We start from the raw sequence: 18227 nt of genomic DNA, 5'->3' as shown, positions 1-18227 counted from the left end.
ACTACTCACTTTGCACAATAGTATGGAACAACAAAAATGAAGATGCAAGCTGAAACCATGTAAAGAGGTCTTCATAATTAATGAGAAAAATATGATTGCTCCATGACCTTTAAAAACTTTTCTCACAACTTTAAAATCTCTCTTCATGTAAGTTATATATGTAAAGTCATATATTGCTAAGTTTTCTTTCACAAACTTCCTTGTCTACACCTCTAAAGTCTCTCACCTCTAAAGTCTAAAATCTGTCAATGGTGTCAGTGTCAACATTCCAGTGTTGCCATTTTCCATTTTTTTTTTGCTACACTTTCATTTCTGTTGGTTAATTTTCTCCTTTGAGTATCCGTCTTTTTAAAATTTCACATTGGTTTATCAATGAGAGGCAAAGAGGCAACACAACTACATGCTTTGCTACCAGGGCATTAAGGGAATATCAGATTCACAGTGATTAATGACTGATTCAATTTGAAAGAAGTGAAATAATTGTTCACTGATCATGATACACAACTGTTATTTATATAGTGATTTATAGATTGATGGATTGAAAAGCTAACATACCATGGTAGCTTGAGTTTGAACCATGCTGTTGTGGACTCATGTCATTTAAATAAATTGTGGCAACAAATTTGTGCATATCAGAACTGTGCGAAGGACTGCCTGCATCTAGTAGAAATGAGGTATAAAATCTTATTTTTCAGTGTGTCACCATTATATGATAAAATAACAACAGGCTACTTCAAATACATGATTTATTTGTTTTATCAGCTCTGCAAGTATCCAAATTGAGTTTAGAATTTGCTTGAAGGCTGCATAGAGAAAGAAACTAAAAGTTAGCCTCTTGCTTGAAGAGTTGAATATACTATGGACATTTGCCAACTGAAACATGTTTTTCTGCTGATATTCATTATAATTTCAGAGACAAGTTATGGTAATTTGATTTCATTATATAAATGTTAACATTTGCTCAGCCCAGCAAAAAATATATAGGAAAACATTTAGAAAAAAAATTAAATGGAATTTCAAATCAATGAGTAAAGAATGGAGACTTTACTCCAAACAAATGGAGTTGGGTTATCCGGATATCTAATTTGGAAAAAAATGAAGCTACTTCTCACCTCATACAACATATGGAAAAAACCAATGGATTAAAGATATAAATATAAAGAACAAAATCATGCAGTATAGAAGAAAGACATAGGTCTATTTTTATAATATTAGGATATAGGAGTTTTTATAACCATTAGAAGATTATGCTTTTGATCTTTCCCACTAAATCTCTTTCCCCACATCTCTCCTGTCTCAGTATCTAGCAACTCCATTGTTCCAGTACCTTAGGAAAAAAACTTTAGAGTTATCCATGATATCTCTCCTCCCATATTCCATAAGCAAATCTTTCTGGCTTGCCCTGGATCCAAACCATCAAGATATCAGGTCTGTATTATTTAAATAATGTTATAACTGGTCTGTTTTCATCCTTATTCCTCTATGATCTGGTTCCAAAATAGGAGCTATGATATATTTTTAAATTTAAGTACAATCATGTTACTCCTTCCAGTCACTCCCCATTTCATTCAGTAGTAAAATCCCTTACTATGATCCACAAGGGCTCTAATCTATCTCCCATTACCCACCTGATCTCATCACCTACTTAGTTTCACCTCACTCATTCTGCTTAATCCACCCTAGTCACGTTTATGTACCTCAGACATGTCAGGTACGCTCCCACCTCGGGGTCTTCGAATGACTCATTCCCTCACTGCATGTCACTTGATCAACTGTTATTAGAGCAGCTTTCCCTCACTACTCTATTTCAAAATGTAACAATTCTCAGCAATTCCTATACCCAAGCCTCACTTAACTTTTGCCATACCTTCTAACACACTATAAACTCATTTGTTTATTGAATAGATGTCACCTCCATGCAGGCAGTGAGTTTGGTTCATTCATTTCCTTTTTTTTTTCAATATATGAAGTTTATTGTCAAACTGGCTTCCATACAACACCCAGTGCTCATCCCAAAAGGTGCCCTCCTCAATACCCATTACCCACCCTCCCCTCCCTCCCACCCCCCATCAACCCTCAGTTTGTTCTCAGTTTTTAAGAGTTCATTCATTTTCTATCTCCAGCACCTAAAACAGTACCTGGCACCTCATATACACTCAATAGGTATTTTCTGAATGAATGAACCAATAAATGAGTATAACATTTGCCTATGTAAAAATTTTAAACTTTACATGATAAATGAACAGTAAACAAGGTTATAAGACAAACAAATGACTGGGAGAAAATATTTGCAACACATATAATAGACAATGGGTGCATCGTTATAAAGTACTTGTAGAAATCAATAGGAAATATACAACCAAATCCCTTCCCCAAAATGACAAAAGAACATGAATAGACAATTTGTAGAGGAGATATAAGCATAAGAAATCTCATTTCTAATTAGGAAAATTCAAATTTCAACAATGATACTCTACTTTTCACCTTTTAAACTAACAAAATTAGAATGACTGATAGTACCCAATATTTGTAAAATGAAGAGAAAATAGAAAATTTCTTACACTGATCAAGACAGTATAAAGCAGTAGTGATATTTAAGAAAAAATTAGTCAGTAACTATCAACATTACAAAGGCATATATATATGATGAGTTCCCACAACTCTACTTAGAATTTATTCTGTGGTAATATTTACCAAATAATCTTAAGATATGTATGTGAGACATGGGTAAGAATCTTCAGAGCCGCATATGTTTCTAATCATGAATATATAGAAACAATTCAGTATTCATAATAGGTTAAACTATTTATGGTTAACCCACACACAAAATATTATATAATTATGAAAAATAATGAGGCATTTATTTATGGGCTAATAAAGACAGTTTGCTAAAATTTACTAAGTTATGATAGCTAGGTCCAGAGCAGATATATAGTATGAATTTTTTTTGGTGTAAATAAAAATATAAGATACCTGTATTTGGAAGATGCAGCATCATTTCATGAATCAGTAACTGAGGAAAAATGCTTCCAATTATAATTGTAAGATGCTTTCCATTGTAAGATGCACCTCAATATCAGAGATTTTGAATATAAAAAATGGAGTCTTAAACTGATAAAATACTGGGGCGCCTGGGTTGCTCAGTCGGTTGAGCATCCAACTTGGGCTCAGGTCATGATCTCACAGTCCATGAGTTTGAGCCTGCATCAGGCTCTGTGCTCACAGCTCGGAGCCTGGAGCCTGCTTCGGATTCTGTGTCTCCTGCTCTCTCTGCCCCTCCCCCACTCACATTGTCTGTCTCTCTCTCTTCCCAAAATAAACATTAAAAATATTAAAAAAAATAAAATAAAATTGATGAAATACCTATCATAAATACATGCTTACATGTGCATAAAATGTCTTTTCTGAGGGCACCTGGGTGGCTCAGTCGGTTGAGTCTCCAACTTTGGCTCAGGTCATGATCTTGCAGTTAGTGAGTTAAAGCTGCATGTTGGGCTCTGTGCTGACAGCTCAGAGGCTGGAGCCTGCTTCAGATTCTGTGCCTCCCTCTCTCTCTGGCCTTCCCCTGCCCACTCTCTGCCTCTCTCTCTCTCTCTCAAGAATAAATAGACATTAAAAAGAATTTAAAAAAGTCTTTTGTGAACAACTATTAAAGATAATAAGAACTATGAATTTGAGGTATGTATATGTGTGGAAAAAGGACTTTTTGTTTCACATTGTTTCATACTGCTTGATTTTTAAAATCAAGTTTATTGATTACTATTAATATAAAACTTTATAAGACAAAAATCTAGATGTACTTATGTTTTGACCTAGACACTTTCAGGAATCTATACAGTATAACTAATTATACATGTGTCCACAGATATGTCTAAGAATATTCATTATGATATTATTTGCAACAACAGAATATCATGCAAATATTAAAAATAATGTACAATGACAACAAAAATTGTCTAATATATATTAAAAAAGAAAGATTAAAAGATATAAATGATAAAGCAAATATAGGATAGAATGTATTCTATAATTCTACACACATACAATATATGTAGAAAAAACAAAACAAAATTTTGTATATATACATAAAAATGTATAGCAAGGGATTCAAATTTACACACTAACTATTATCAGTGGATTTCTATAGGGAAGGGAATGGAATAAAGAAAATATGTTATGAAGGAAATCTTCACTTTTACCCTTGACATGTCTGTATTATTATTATTTTTTTAATGTCATCATTTATTGCTGGTAAAATTTAAATAGAACAGAAAAATTCAGAATCCTTTCAATAGACTTTACACTGGTAATCTATAGTTAATATGCAGAGATTTCTCTTGATTATCTCTTACAATAAGTTGATTGACTACACAATCAAACTAAAATCTTTTTGTATACTGTTAAAAAGAAATGATCAAATTCCACATGAGTAAAATCACTGAACAACAACAAAAAAAAAGAGACAAAGCAAGAAACAGACTTTTAAATATAGAGAACAACCAGATGTTTACCATAAAGGATGTGGGTGGGGGGATGGGTTAAATAGGTGACAGGGATTAAGGAGGGCATTTGTGATGAGCATGGGGTGTTGTATGGAAGTGTTGAATCACTACAATGTACACCTGAAACCAATATAACATTGTATGTAATCATACTGGAATTAAAATTAAAAATAAGAATTTTTTTTTAAAAATTAAAAAATAAAAAGGACAGCTTAAAAGGAAATAAAACATTATTCAGTAAATTCATATCTCAGTGGGAATTTTCATTAATTCCATGCAAGTTTAGTAACACCATTCTTTTTCTAATACTTCCTAGCTTTGTAGTCTGACTGAATGATTAAACAATATTATAAGACAAACAATTGACTTGGAGAAAACATCTGTAACATATACAATAGACAATGTATGCATCTCTCCTGGCTAAAAAGTACTTCCCCAGATCAGTAGGACCTATCACCTTTTTACATGGAATTAAGAAGGTATCAAATATTTGCTGAGTCTAATGATTCCAAAATACATCCTAAATTTGATTGGTGGAGAAACACTACCAAAGTTTTCACACTGACTAGGGGCATAGAGGGGCATGTAAAACTGTTTTAAGAGAACTACCTCCAATATGCAGTTAGGAATACTACAGCACTTTCATTAATTGCATAAGTTACTTTGTTTATATAAGTCTTTTCATATTCATTTATAATAATATTAGGATACAGATCAACAATTCTGTCACTAAAAAGGAAAAATACGCCTTTGGTTTACTGAAATATACTCAGAGATTAAGATAGAGGGAAAACAAAGAAATCAGAATGTCTCCCTCCTCTTTTTGGATTGGCTACAAACCCTACAAGTATCTCCTTACAAAATAAGAGAAAACAGAAGGAATGAATTTCTAGAATATACCATGTCATTCTATAGTTTGTTTAATGAAGAATTAGGACTGAGCACAGTATTTTAAAAAAATCACATCTGCTCAGGCATATGCATGGAGTAGAATTACCTTTGGGCCAGGAAGACCTGGAAGACCAATGCCTGAAATACCAGGATCACCTTTTTCTCCTTTCTGTCCAGGTAATCCTGGGGAGCCAGGTTGTCCAGGAACTCCAGGAGATCCAGGAGACCCTTTTACACCCTGAAGGCCTGTTGAACACATATAACATGCATTTTTTTTTACAAAATATTCTTTATTTATGGCATATCTATGATGCATATGACCAAGGGAAAAGATTTTTTAAAAAAGAACTCTGCAAATTCTGAGTTAAAAATAATCCTTTATAACTAGGATTATTTAAAAGCCTACTTTTCAAGGAAGTTTAGGTGAAAGGGGTACAGCTAGAGAAAAGATACATGTTTGTTGATTCTTACTCTTAATGTTTCTAAAACTCTGTCCATTAATTCCCACTTCAAATATTTGTGTGATGGGAGAGCTCTATCCACGGATTACCTTAGTAATTGCATCAGTTTGATTTTATCCACAACCAGCCTCTATTTTGATAACAAATTTTCCGAAGCCATCTTCCATTGATGGGATTAAATATTTGGGAGACTGCCATCACTCACCTGGAAAACCCATATCACCAATGCTTCCTTTAAGTCCAGGAGGTCCTGTAAGTCCTGGCTTCCCAGGGAGACCAGGGTTACCTTTGGGACCTAGAAAAGTCAAATTGGTTAAATTAAGATAAGTCAGCAATATTGAGGTTGCCTGGTTTCTTGGAGTGGGCTGTAATTATAATGCAAGCATGGGATTGGATGGATCAAATCTTAATACCTGATTAAGTTCCACAGATCTAACTCAGCATAAAACAGGCAAGAGATACCTAGGAAATCTCCTTGGGAACATATTACAATATAATCATGGTGATAGAGGTCTCTTAATTCAAATTAGTTTTAAAAATGCAAAAATTTTACCAGGACATCTAGTGTCTTGCCCTAAAACATTTCCAATTGGAAACAAGGTTCTATTTGTTGTATGTGTGTAACTACCCCTACTGTATTTATCACAGATAAATCCAATGTAATGAGTCTGCTTTTAAAAGATTCATAAATGGCTTTCCCATGTAAGTCTGATATTATGAAACTGGCAAATGGAAAGTGGTATCCTGTTATGATATATTCCCAGTTCATGAGGCCAGGGATAGATGAAGATTGATGGAGAAGTACTATACTGTCACCTCCAACAGTCCTGGCTGCTGTGTTTAGACATTCTTCCTAGAGCTTAGGTGCCTAAACTGTGCGGTGTTACCTAGGTATTTTCTAAGGACCACAATGTTGCCTTAAACATTTTTTCTTTTCTTTTTTTCTTCCACACTGGCTTCCAACTCAGGGAAGAGAATACAGAAGATGTGAAGGATAAAAAGGAAGAGAATTTCTCTTTCCAACTATATTAAGACAACGTAGTAGAGTCTAGAGCAGAATAAGTGACCTGAAGGACACTTATGAGGATGGAGACTAGCTTCTCTTAATTCCTTAGGAGCCTAACTAAATAAAGTGGCTTAAGAAGCAGCAAGAAAGAGTTTTATTAGAAATAATGAAAAAATCCATGTGGCCTCTGAGGGTGATTCATGCTGAAACAGACTACCAAGGTAGGTTGTAAAATTTTCATCCCTAGAAACTTTAAAAAATAGAATCAGCAGCCACCTTTACGTAGTTTAATGATTGACTTGTTTGAAGGCAAAAACTAAAAAAAGGTAAATTTCTCAGCGCCTATCAGATAACTGTCTCATTTACATATGTTTCAACGTACGTAAATAAAACACAGCACCTTATTTGGATATACTTCTGATTCTGTATACACCCTCACTCCCTCAAAAAGAAGAAATTGAGCAAAAAAATATTCTACAAATCTTGTCAGTTGACACTTGGGCCAAATGGCAACATTTTTGCCAAAAAAAGAGCTCCAAATCTCAGTAGTTACCCAAGCATCTTGTCATGAAAAGATCCAAAACATCATCACATATGATAAATACATAATCATTTTTCTAGGGTTTGAGATCAGTCATTACATTGCTACAGGTGGTCTATCATACTTACCTGATGGTCCTGGTAATCCAGGTTGTCCACTTAGTCCAGGTTGCCCTGGGTCTCCAGGCAAACCCTGGTAACCTTTTGGACCCGAAACTCCAGGAATACCTTCCAAGGATGAGTAGAGGGAAGACAAGTTAGGTTTATGGGCTAAATGGGTGATGGGTATTAAGGAAGGCACCTGTTAGGATGAGCACCGGGTGTTATATGTAAGTGATGAATCAATAAAGTCTACTCCTGAAATCAATATTACACTATATGTTAACTAACTAGAATTTAACTATAATAAAATTTTAAAAAATGTTAACCATAAAAAAATAATTTGACAAGGCAAGCAACCCAAATTCTGAACTATGAATGAAATACAGGAACCCATGATATTCTGATATAGCATGAACCAAATAGCACTGGACACATACTAAACTCCTCCACTTTTTATTGAGCTATCATTAAGAAATTCAATGCACTCATTACTGAAGTCACTTTCCTCTTTGGGCCTCAGTTTCTTACACTGTAAAATGAAGGAACTGGAGCAGATTATCTTTAGACTACCTCTTAGATTCTACAACTATCTTTAATAGCCGTATTATATTATAATAGAGTTTACTGCTTCTTATTTTACAGAAGGCATAATTGAAAGAGAAGTCTTATAAGGAGTCATTCAAGAAAGATATCTCATTTTAGCAATACAAAAAATGAGGCAATCCTGTCTCTTTTCTGACAACATACAAAACTATAGTAATGTCTTAAACTCTTTTGAGAAAAAAAATCCCACCAAGTCCTGCTCATAGGGAAACATATCTGTGTACACACACACACACACACACACACGAACAATATTAATGTTTACAAACCAAAAAGAGCCACAAACTTTACTATAAGCTGCAAATAAACACAGCTAGTTTTAAAGTTCCATGTTTTTTTTGAAAGGCTATTCTATATAGATTAGATTGTAAGTACTTTATTTGATTCATGCTTATCTACATGTTCTGATGCCTTGTTATATGTTACAGTTTTGTAAAACGAAAAAAGAATTTTGTATTTAAAAAATCAAAGTTGGGGTGCCTGGGTGGCTCAGTTGGTTAAGGATACGACTTCAGCTCAGGTCATGATCTTGATGTCTGTGAGTTTGAGCCCCACGTCGGGCTCCGTGTTGTCAGCTCAGAGCCTGGAGCCTGTTTCAGATTCTGTGTCTCCCTCCCTCTCCCTGCCCCTCCCCAACTCACATTCTGTTTCTCAAAAATGAATAAACATTAAAAAAATAAAAATAAATAAAAAATCAATGTTATACTTCTTATTTGTTTCTAGTAAAATAACAATAGTAACACAGTTGTTCCCTAAACCTACTTTCAGCAACTTCCCCCAGGGCTGAGATTGGCTCTTCGTAGTCTAATACTTGTTATTCTTCCATGGCAGAATAACAATGAACTGCATTTAGAGCCAAGTATGATATGGATATCAAAACACTGCAGGGCAACAATATACCACTCTTTCCCATCTGGTTTCATGGGAAAAAAATTAAAGGACCAGCAAATTTCCTAAGCACTGAAATCTGTTTTCCAAGTGATTCTGGCCATATATCCATTTCTCTCAACCACATCCTGTACTACTTTCTGGAAAGCCTGAAAATGGCTGCCTTAAGTCTATTTTAAGACTTCATAGTTTGTGATAGATTAAACTACAAAGAAAATACTTAAATAAAAGTTGATCACTGAAATAGTACAAATCAGGTGAAAATTTTCATTACCAAAAATTGATACATCTAAGTGCCTTTTGTTGGTGACTCCTATGCTACAAGTCAACTTTTCATGCTATTAAAAATTAAACTTCAGATAGACCAGTAAACACATTCACGAATAAATACATTCACTCACCTGGTAATCCAGGGTCCCCCTTCTCTCCTTTTGAGCCCAGCAGATCTGGATCCATTGGTCCAGGAGGGCCTGGAAGGCCAGGCTCTCCTTTACCACCTTTTTCTCCTACAGGTCCAGGAGGTCCTGGCTGACCCTGCAAACCATTATCACCTAAAACCGACATGTGTGTGGAGGACAACAGATCAGATTCATCCTTCCAAGATTAATGCATATAAACATTATTCATATGTTCCACAGTTTGGTAGGTCACTGACAATCCAAAACACTTATGCGCCATGGTTATTGTCTATGAATAACTTGAATTCACACACATTTTTATATTCAAATAACACTTCATATATTTTCTGGGGTTCTTTGACAATTATAGGAATTGTAAAAAAAATCAAAATTTAATACCTATATTTTGTTATTTTGAGCTGAGCATTTACCACATTTCACGATATTCAAATTATACATGCCACCACATTGAAAACAGAACCTATTTAAATGCCATGTCACATACAAACAAACACAAGTGGGGCACCTGGGTGGCTCAGCTGGTTGAGCATCTGACTCGATTTTGGCTCAGGTCATGATTTCATGGTTCCATTGGGATCAAGCCCTGCATTGGGCTCTGCAATGATAGCATTGAGCCTGCTTGAGATTCTCTCTCTCTTTCTCTCTCTCTCTCTCTCTCTCTCTGCCCCTCTCCCACTTGAATGCACACACGCTCTCTCTCAAAATAAATAAAGAAATAAACATTTAAAAACTTAAAAAAGAATATACAAGCAAGCATTGCTCATTTTAAAGCAGTCAAATAAAAATGTATTGACATAAAAGATGTTAAATTTTCTCTCTTACATGCATCTGCCGCCAACTCTGAATATTACCTTTGAGACCAGGAACACCACTCCTGCCAGGAATTCCCAAAGGTCCTGGTGGGCCTGGAGGTCCCATCATACCCATTTCACCTTTGGCACCTTTGAAGAATATAAATAATTAACTTTTACCTTTCCTTGACCTTGGAAAGATAAAAGGTAAGTTTTAAGATGGCAATTGGAAGACCTGAGGGTTGGAGGGAAGGCACTAAGTCTTACCCTTTTTCAACTGTTGTAACCATAGTGACCACTATTGCCAATACCTATGAATATGAAGACTCACTGTGGTTGCTTATCTCCAAAGATGACCTCACAATGCACCACATTTACCAGTATACACACCCTTGTGTAGCCTTCTCCCCTTGAATTTGGGCTGACTCTGTGCCTTATCCTTGACTAAGTGACACTGTGACTCCCAAAGCTAGATCATAAGAAGTCTTGTGGCTTTCACCTGAGGTTCTTGGAACACTCGGTTTTGGTTTGGGGGATTCTCTTGTTTGGAAGCCAGCTGCCTTTAGAAGGAGAGCAACTACCCTGACTTTATCATAATATAACAATCCTAAGCCATGTGAAGAAACATTATGGATAATCAGAGACATGTGAAGAGGCCAAGGTACACTCAGGTGTCAGAGAAATGCCATTCTGGAAGTAGATCCTTCATCCCAACCTCTCCAGTTGATGCCATCTGGATCAGAGATAAATGACCCCATTCAAATCATGCCTTAATTCCTGACCCACAAAATCTTGAACAAAATAAAAAAGGTTGACTTAAACCATTAAATTCTGGGGTAATTTTCTATACAGCAATATGTAACAAGAAATCTCCCAGAGAAAAAGTATAATGTAAATAACAAAGTGAGTGTCTTGAAAAGACATTTAACACTTTTCCTTAAGGACTAGGTCAATCCAGAAAAGTACGACAAAGGAATAATATAATGGAATCATAAGAGTTTTAATTTACTGAATCCAAAACCTGAGAAAACTTTAAATAAATTACCTGGAAATCCAGAGGCACCTGCTTTTCCTGGAATCCCTGGTGATCCTGGGGGTCCCATAGGACCAGGTGCTCCAGGAATTCCTGGACTGCCTCTCTCACCAGGGAGTCCTGGAACATCAAACCCAGGAGGTCCTGGATCTCCCTTCTCTCCTGGTATTCCATGTAAGCCTAGTTAATACAACACCAATATTAACCAGTTTTGAAGTAGTTTTAAGAGATGTGTCTGATCATTTTTCTAGCAAACAAGTGACAGACTCTTTTCTATAACAAACCTAACAGTGAGTCAGAAATTCTTTTGGTATCATGCACATAAAATGACCTAACCATCAAACTTCAGGATTTTCAGGTACATTTCTCTATGAAACTGCTTCTCAAATTATTTCTGGTGAAGGACGAATCTTTTCTTAATTCTTGGTCAATCCTGGACTAATATTTTTCATAAAATACAGTAAAATGACTAAAAGAACTAAAATAAAAAAACCAGAGACATACATAATACATGTCTACCCTCGGCTATTAAATTCAACAACTACAATTACACTGTCAAATTGCTATAAAAGTTTCTAAATGCTTACTCTCAGTTTCTTTTAATTCCAATGCAGAGTGGTAACAAGCAGTTTGTGATTTGACATTGGTCCGTTGACTGCATTTGGATTTGCATTGCTCTAAGGTACTATGGATTATTGGGCTATATTTCCATAATCCATAAGAATGATTAATTACTGAATAAGCCCATTGCATGGACCTTTTTGACTTTATTTTAACCTCATTTTACATGTTGTTTTAATAATACATTACCATAAGTTTTTGTTGTTAAATTTTATTTCCCAGTATTCCAACCAGGATTTTACAGAAAAAATATGACATTGAAAAAATGCTTAACCTTAGTAAGTTTTGTAAGACTGAACTACTCCAAGACACAAGATGGTTAGAATATAGGGAAAAGAATTACTCTACAAACACAGAGCAAGTTCCCGCTCCAATACCTATCAGCTATGTGACTTAGTGAGTCACTTAATATTGTTGATCTACATCTGGGGATACAACTGACTGGAAGCTAGAGGCTGAGCCAGGTGACCATTCCAAGGGTCCTTTCAACAATAAGACCTAATTTTATTGTTGAAGGTTCATAGACAATTATTTTTATAATAGAGCAAGATGCTAGGATTTTAAGATCTGTTTGGTGTCATATACCAGCATGTCCTTAAACCAATAAAATTCACTTCAAAGATTAGAGAATTCCGTTTAGTTGGCACAGTGGTGATGGTTCCAATGCTGTCATTTCATAAAAAAATACTATAAAAAGGGGAGAGAGATTTTATATTATTGTATTTGTGAAGTATGATGATACCTAAAAATGAGCACTATTATAGCTCTATATGGATTGCTGCGTATTGTTATATTCCAACTAGTTTTTGACAGCTGAGGTTTTGAGATAAATAATTTGTCCTTTGAAATATGCTCCACAAAAGAATGAAAAGAAACCAAATACTTAAGTCTGGAGAAATATTGTTTGTTTTTCATGTTTAAAGCTTTACTTTAAGATCCAGCTTTTGAGAAAGAACTACAGTACCTGGTAAGCCTGAAGTTCAAGAGGCAGGAGTTACAGTTTAGTAGCAAGATGAACTACCCAGGCAGAAGCAAGTTGCCAAAAGATTGATTAGGTTAGGAGACAAAACTAAGCATGTTAAGATGAGAACAAAAACGTCTACAAGTAGAAGTTATTAGATACTGACTCATGACTGTCATATATCAGTAATGAGTAAAGAAACTTACTGTAGGCATTCATTAAGGTGTTCATATACCATATTCTATAAATGAAATGTATTTGCCAACAGAGACACACTAAAATATTTACATTCACAAAAAGTAATGCTCTCTTTTTTAAGGTATCATTTTATTTATTTTTATTTTTATTACTTGTTTTATTTATTTTTTATTTTTTTAAATTTACATCCTCTTTGATGAAAATCAGCTTTACATTTTTATCTCTGATCCTTATATTACTTTGAATAACCCTTTTGGAACTTAAGCTCCTAAAGATAAGTTAGAATTTAAAACTGAATTTGATGTTATACTATAACAGCTTAGGTACAGAGAATTCAATAATAATTAGTGGATGACTGTGATTAAACAAACCCGCATGTACTAGCAAAGATTTTTTTTATTGTTATTTGTAGTAGTAACAGATATTATGCAGTACTTTTCATAGCATAGATATTTTCCATGAATATTGTCAGAAATAGGCATCCTAGTAAGATCAAGAATTAAGATGATGAAATAAAAGAAATGAGAAAACACAACAGAAATGATAAATTCATCCTTATATAATAATAGGAATTATATGGCTATATCTATAAAGGGTAAGTGCATGAGGGGTATACAGATGTGCTTAATTTATTGGCAGCTAAATGGAACCAGTTACTGAAAAAAGGGGTATAATTCAAAAACACATATTATCTGTGAGAACTTTACACACACACACACACACACACACACACACACACACACATGCTAACTGAGGGTTTGATAGCTGAAAAAAAGTTAGAAAACTTCATAGATGAAAATATGTTAGGAAACTTCATCTATGAAATGACATGACTAATTCCTTGTTTCTTTGTTTCACATTAGTAGCAATGAGGTTGAACTGATTCAGTTATGTACTTTTTCCTGAGGCCAGGCAAGCATTATAATATATTTGGCTCAGGTTAGGGTATGATATGTAAACATGGAATTGAGTATATCTAACTGACCTCTAAAAGATTCACTAAAGCAGCGATCTCCTAGCTAATAGCCAGATCAAATAATAAGAATCAATAATTTCCATTTCTGCCCCGATGAGTAGGGCATGGAATGAAAAGCATTTTGCTTATCCTTTGGCATTTTTTTCTTTAATTTCCCTGCTGTCAAATGAGGAATTGATAATTCAACAGTTCCTTAATTTATAAACATGCATTAAACTGTGTATCCTGCCTTGGAAAGGAGAATGACAAATAGTAAAGTTAAATTACAGCAGAACGCTGGAGTCAAAAATGCTTGAAAAGCATAATGCAAACATTTTATACTGGGCAGATGACAATATAGAATATTTTGCATTACGTTTTCTACTGCAAAATGAAACACAGCAAGTATATTAAATAAGCTTATTAGAAAACATTTAGTAGCTACAATTTTAGCCATGCAGTCTAAGTCAGGTGTATCAAAATATAAGTAACAGCCTTCCTGATCACCCTTTCATTTAGATGTATGGACAGAAATTACAATGTTTTTGAAATGGGCTAAGATAATTTTCTGCTTTGGTGATATAAATAAATTTATATAAAAAGTGAGTATATGTGGCTAGTATTAAATATAAAATGTGGTCTATCCTATAGTAAAAAAATCTGTGATTTGATAACATATCTATATTAATAAGAGTGCACTGAATACATTTTCATGACAGTTGCTATTAACTTCATTTGTTGAACCATATTAGTTAAGATCTTGACTTCTATGGCAAAGCATATATTTACAGAAGAAAGAGATGAGATTAAATCAGCAACATTACTTTTCCCCTGCCTGTCCTATCTAGACTTTATAAATTAATATACCTATATATCCATAAGTTAAAAAGCAGAGAACATTGGAAGAATGAAATATTTAGAGTATTAGCTAAATTTGAGAAAGCATAAACCACAAATAGATGTATTCTTATTTTGTTCAGCTTGTTATTAACAGTAGTATTTCCACTCTTGTTTAGCTGTGATTTAAGAATTCAGAATGCTTACAAAACCTCATGCAATTTTGGGAAATAAAAGAAATGACAAAACACAACAGAAATGATAAATTCATTTTAGCCATCTTTGTGGAAGAGCAGGCCAAGACTATAATGACCAAACCTAAAAATTGTTTTTTCTCAAGATCCTTTCGCTGCGTTACTTGAACAGAATGGTTTTTTCATAAGTGTTGAAGCAGCTACAACAACCTGGTTTGAACAACCTGGTTCAAAGCAACACTGTAAGTTTTCTTATTTTTAAGTCAGTAGTAGTGACATGTTAGGGGCCATTAAAAAAAAGGTACAATGTGCCATAAAATAAAATATTTAAACAGGAAATAAGCTAAAATAACCTTTTTTTTTAAATTTTTTTTTTAGCATTTTATTTATTTTTGAGACAGAGAGAGAGAGCATGAACAGGGGAGGGTCAGAGAAAGAGGGAGACACAGAATCCGAAACAGGCTCCAGGCTCTGAGCTGTCAGCACAGAACCCAACGCGGGGCTCGAACCCACGGACCGCGAGATCATGACCTGAGCCGAAGTCGGACGCTCAACCGACTGAGCCACCCAGGCGCCCCTAAAATAACCTTTACTTCCAGACTTTTTATATTGTTAATTGGTGTTTCTAGATTTTAGCATAATAATTAACAAAATATCTATTGTCATTTAAGGGCAGAAAATATATTTCTACTGTAAGTCTACATGTAAGTCATCTGACATATTCATGTAAGTTAAGGAATGATTAAGTTTTTCATATTTGTTTTAACTTCAGGAATTATTACATTGCTTTACAGTAACATACCGGCTCAAGAGTGGCCCTTACTGTGCATAACCAGATGGCTCAGAATCCACAAAACTCAAGTAAACTCTCACACAAACGTAGAGGAACAATATGATTCTCTACCAGGTTACCAGCTGACAAAACTTGTTTTGCCTATGTATATAAAAAAAGTTTAGGGGCGCCTGGGTGGCTCAGTCAGTTAAGTGTCAGACTTCAGCTCAGGTCCTGATCTCATGGTTTGTGAGTTTGAGCCCCATGCCAGGCTCTATGCTGATAGCTCGGAGCCTGGAGCGTTCTTCAGATTCTGTGTTTCCCTCTCTCTTCCCCTTCCCCACTTGCGCTCTGTCTCTCAAAAATAAACAAACAGTAAAAAACTTAAAAAAAAACAATTTAAAAAAAGTTTAGCGAGCTTATGAGTTGCAAAGCAACTGCTGATTTAGGGGCAAAGGGGGAAAAATTCAACGCACTTGTTTAATTTAAAAAAGAAAAAGAAATGAGAATGCCTAAAAAATATTGTTAACAGAATGTTAAATGTGCAAAGAAATGTTAAAAGATTCCACAAAGGTCTATTAATTCTGTACAGCTACTCAGACCTGAAATAATCAGCACTAGACTGTGATTCCAAGACTGCCACTAGCTTAATGACTGTATGCTGTGGCAACATACTGCAATGTTAAACTGTATTATTGTCAATAGATCAATTTTAAATGAACACGAAGGGAAAATATGGGATTAAAGTAGCTCTTATGCTGTGATCTATACTTTTTCAGTTTTACAATATTATACAAGTAGACATGGTATTCAAATCTGTTTTCTGGAAAACTGTTACATAGGTTGTACTTTACTGATGAGCTAACCAACCTCTAATAATGAGTGTTACAAAATGCACATTTATTTACTCCAATCTTACCAGGTTGGCCTACTGGTCCAGGAATCCCTGGTGGCCCTGGTGGTCCCTGAACACCTATCCCTGGGAGCCCAGGAGGTCCCATTGGCCCAGGTTGTCCATTTGGCCCAATATCACCTTTAAGAAATAAATATAGATTAAATATTAAAAACAACAACAATAGCTGAGTCACTAGTCATTAGGAACCACAACACCCATGTGAAAAGGCGCATCATAGTAAGCAGGGATCTTGAAAAGCTAACCAATCATAGAGCAAGAAAAGTATGCAGAAGTACTCACAGAAGATAATAGGAAATGAATTAAAACTTACAGACTTATAATTTAACCTATGCTGAGCACTCAACTTCAATACTTAAAATCAAATTCACAAAATAGTACATAAGATTACAAACCACACATTTCTTTTGCCTGCAACTCATCTATAAGTATCTATAAGTTTGGGTAAGTATCTATAAGTATAAAATATATTTTCAAGTTGCTTTTTTAAGGTAGGTAACCCTTAACATCTTCTTATTTGTTAACTTGGGCCCATGTCCCATAAACAAGCTAAAGCCTGTCCCATCATCAGTAAAATACTTTGACCATAGAAACTTCACTGTCCCTCTATCTTCTGTCTCTCTTAGTTAAAAAAATTTTTTTTTACATATACTAAAACTCTCTAATGTACTCTGATGGGTTTTGACAAATGTATACTGTCATATAATCACCACCAACATCAAGATATATAAGATACATATATAGTGCCATCAAACCAAAAGGCTTCCTGTACCTGGTTGTAGTCAACTTCTCTCTGCACTCTAATTCCCTGGCAACTGCTTGATCTGTTTTACGTCTTATAGTTTTTCCTTTTCCAGTATAGCATATAAATGCAATCATATAGTATGTAGCCTTTTGAGTATGTCTCCTCTCCCTTAACATAATGCATGATGCATCCAAGTTGCTGTACAAATCAGTAGTTTGTTACCTTTTATTGATGAATAGTATTCTATTATGCAAACATGCCACAATTCATTCATCTATTCACTAGCTGAAGGAAACTGGGCTATTTCCAATTCTTGGCAATTATGAACAAAGCTGCTATGAACACTGACCTAGAGATTTTTGTGTGAAGTGTCACATTTTTTCTTGGAAAAATAACTAGGAGTGGGATTGCTGGGTCATGTGGTAAGGATATGTTTATAAGAAATTGTCAAAATGTTTTTCTTTTTTTAAGTTTTTCTTTAAATTCCAGTTGGTTAACAGACAGTGTAGTATTAGTTTCAGGTATAGAATTTAGTGATTCATCACTTCCATACAACATCCAGTGTTCATCAAAAGTGCACTCCTTAATCTCCATCACCTATTTCCCCCATCCCCACATGCCCCCTCCCCTCTGGTAACCATCAGTTTGTTCTCAATGATTACGAGTCTGTTTCTTGGTTTGCCTTTCCTTTCCCCCCACCCATGTTCATTTGTTTTGTTTCTTAAATTCCACATGAGTGAAATCATATGGTATTGGTTTTTCTTTGACTTATTTCGCTTAGTATAATACTCTCTA

General features: G+C 34.8%; 1 protein-coding gene across 4 annotated transcripts in view; it reads right to left on the bottom strand.

Annotated features, from left to right (window-relative positions):
- The window catches only part of COL4A5 (collagen type IV alpha 5 chain), a 248812-nt gene that overhangs the window by 41467 nt on the left and 189118 nt on the right, over positions 1 to 18227 (bottom strand). For all 4 annotated transcript variants that reach the window (XM_058714479.1, XM_058714478.1, XM_058714476.1 and 1 more), the window contains 7 exons: positions 16694 to 16807; positions 11249 to 11416; positions 10264 to 10353; positions 9395 to 9544; positions 7530 to 7628; positions 6060 to 6149; positions 5500 to 5639 (listed from right to left, as the gene is read on the bottom strand). In XM_058714479.1, coding sequence (XP_058570462.1) covers positions 5500 to 5639; positions 6060 to 6149; positions 7530 to 7628; positions 9395 to 9544; positions 10264 to 10353; positions 11249 to 11416; positions 16694 to 16807 — 851 coding nt within the window. The remainder of the gene's footprint in view (positions 1 to 5499; positions 5640 to 6059; positions 6150 to 7529; positions 7629 to 9394; positions 9545 to 10263; positions 10354 to 11248; positions 11417 to 16693; positions 16808 to 18227) is intronic.

Source organism: Neofelis nebulosa, chromosome X, assembly GCF_028018385.1.
Source record: "Neofelis nebulosa isolate mNeoNeb1 chromosome X, mNeoNeb1.pri, whole genome shotgun sequence".
Taxonomy (NCBI): Eukaryota; Metazoa; Chordata; class Mammalia; order Carnivora; family Felidae; genus Neofelis; species Neofelis nebulosa.
This window is presented reverse-complemented; position numbering and strand designations above follow the sequence as displayed.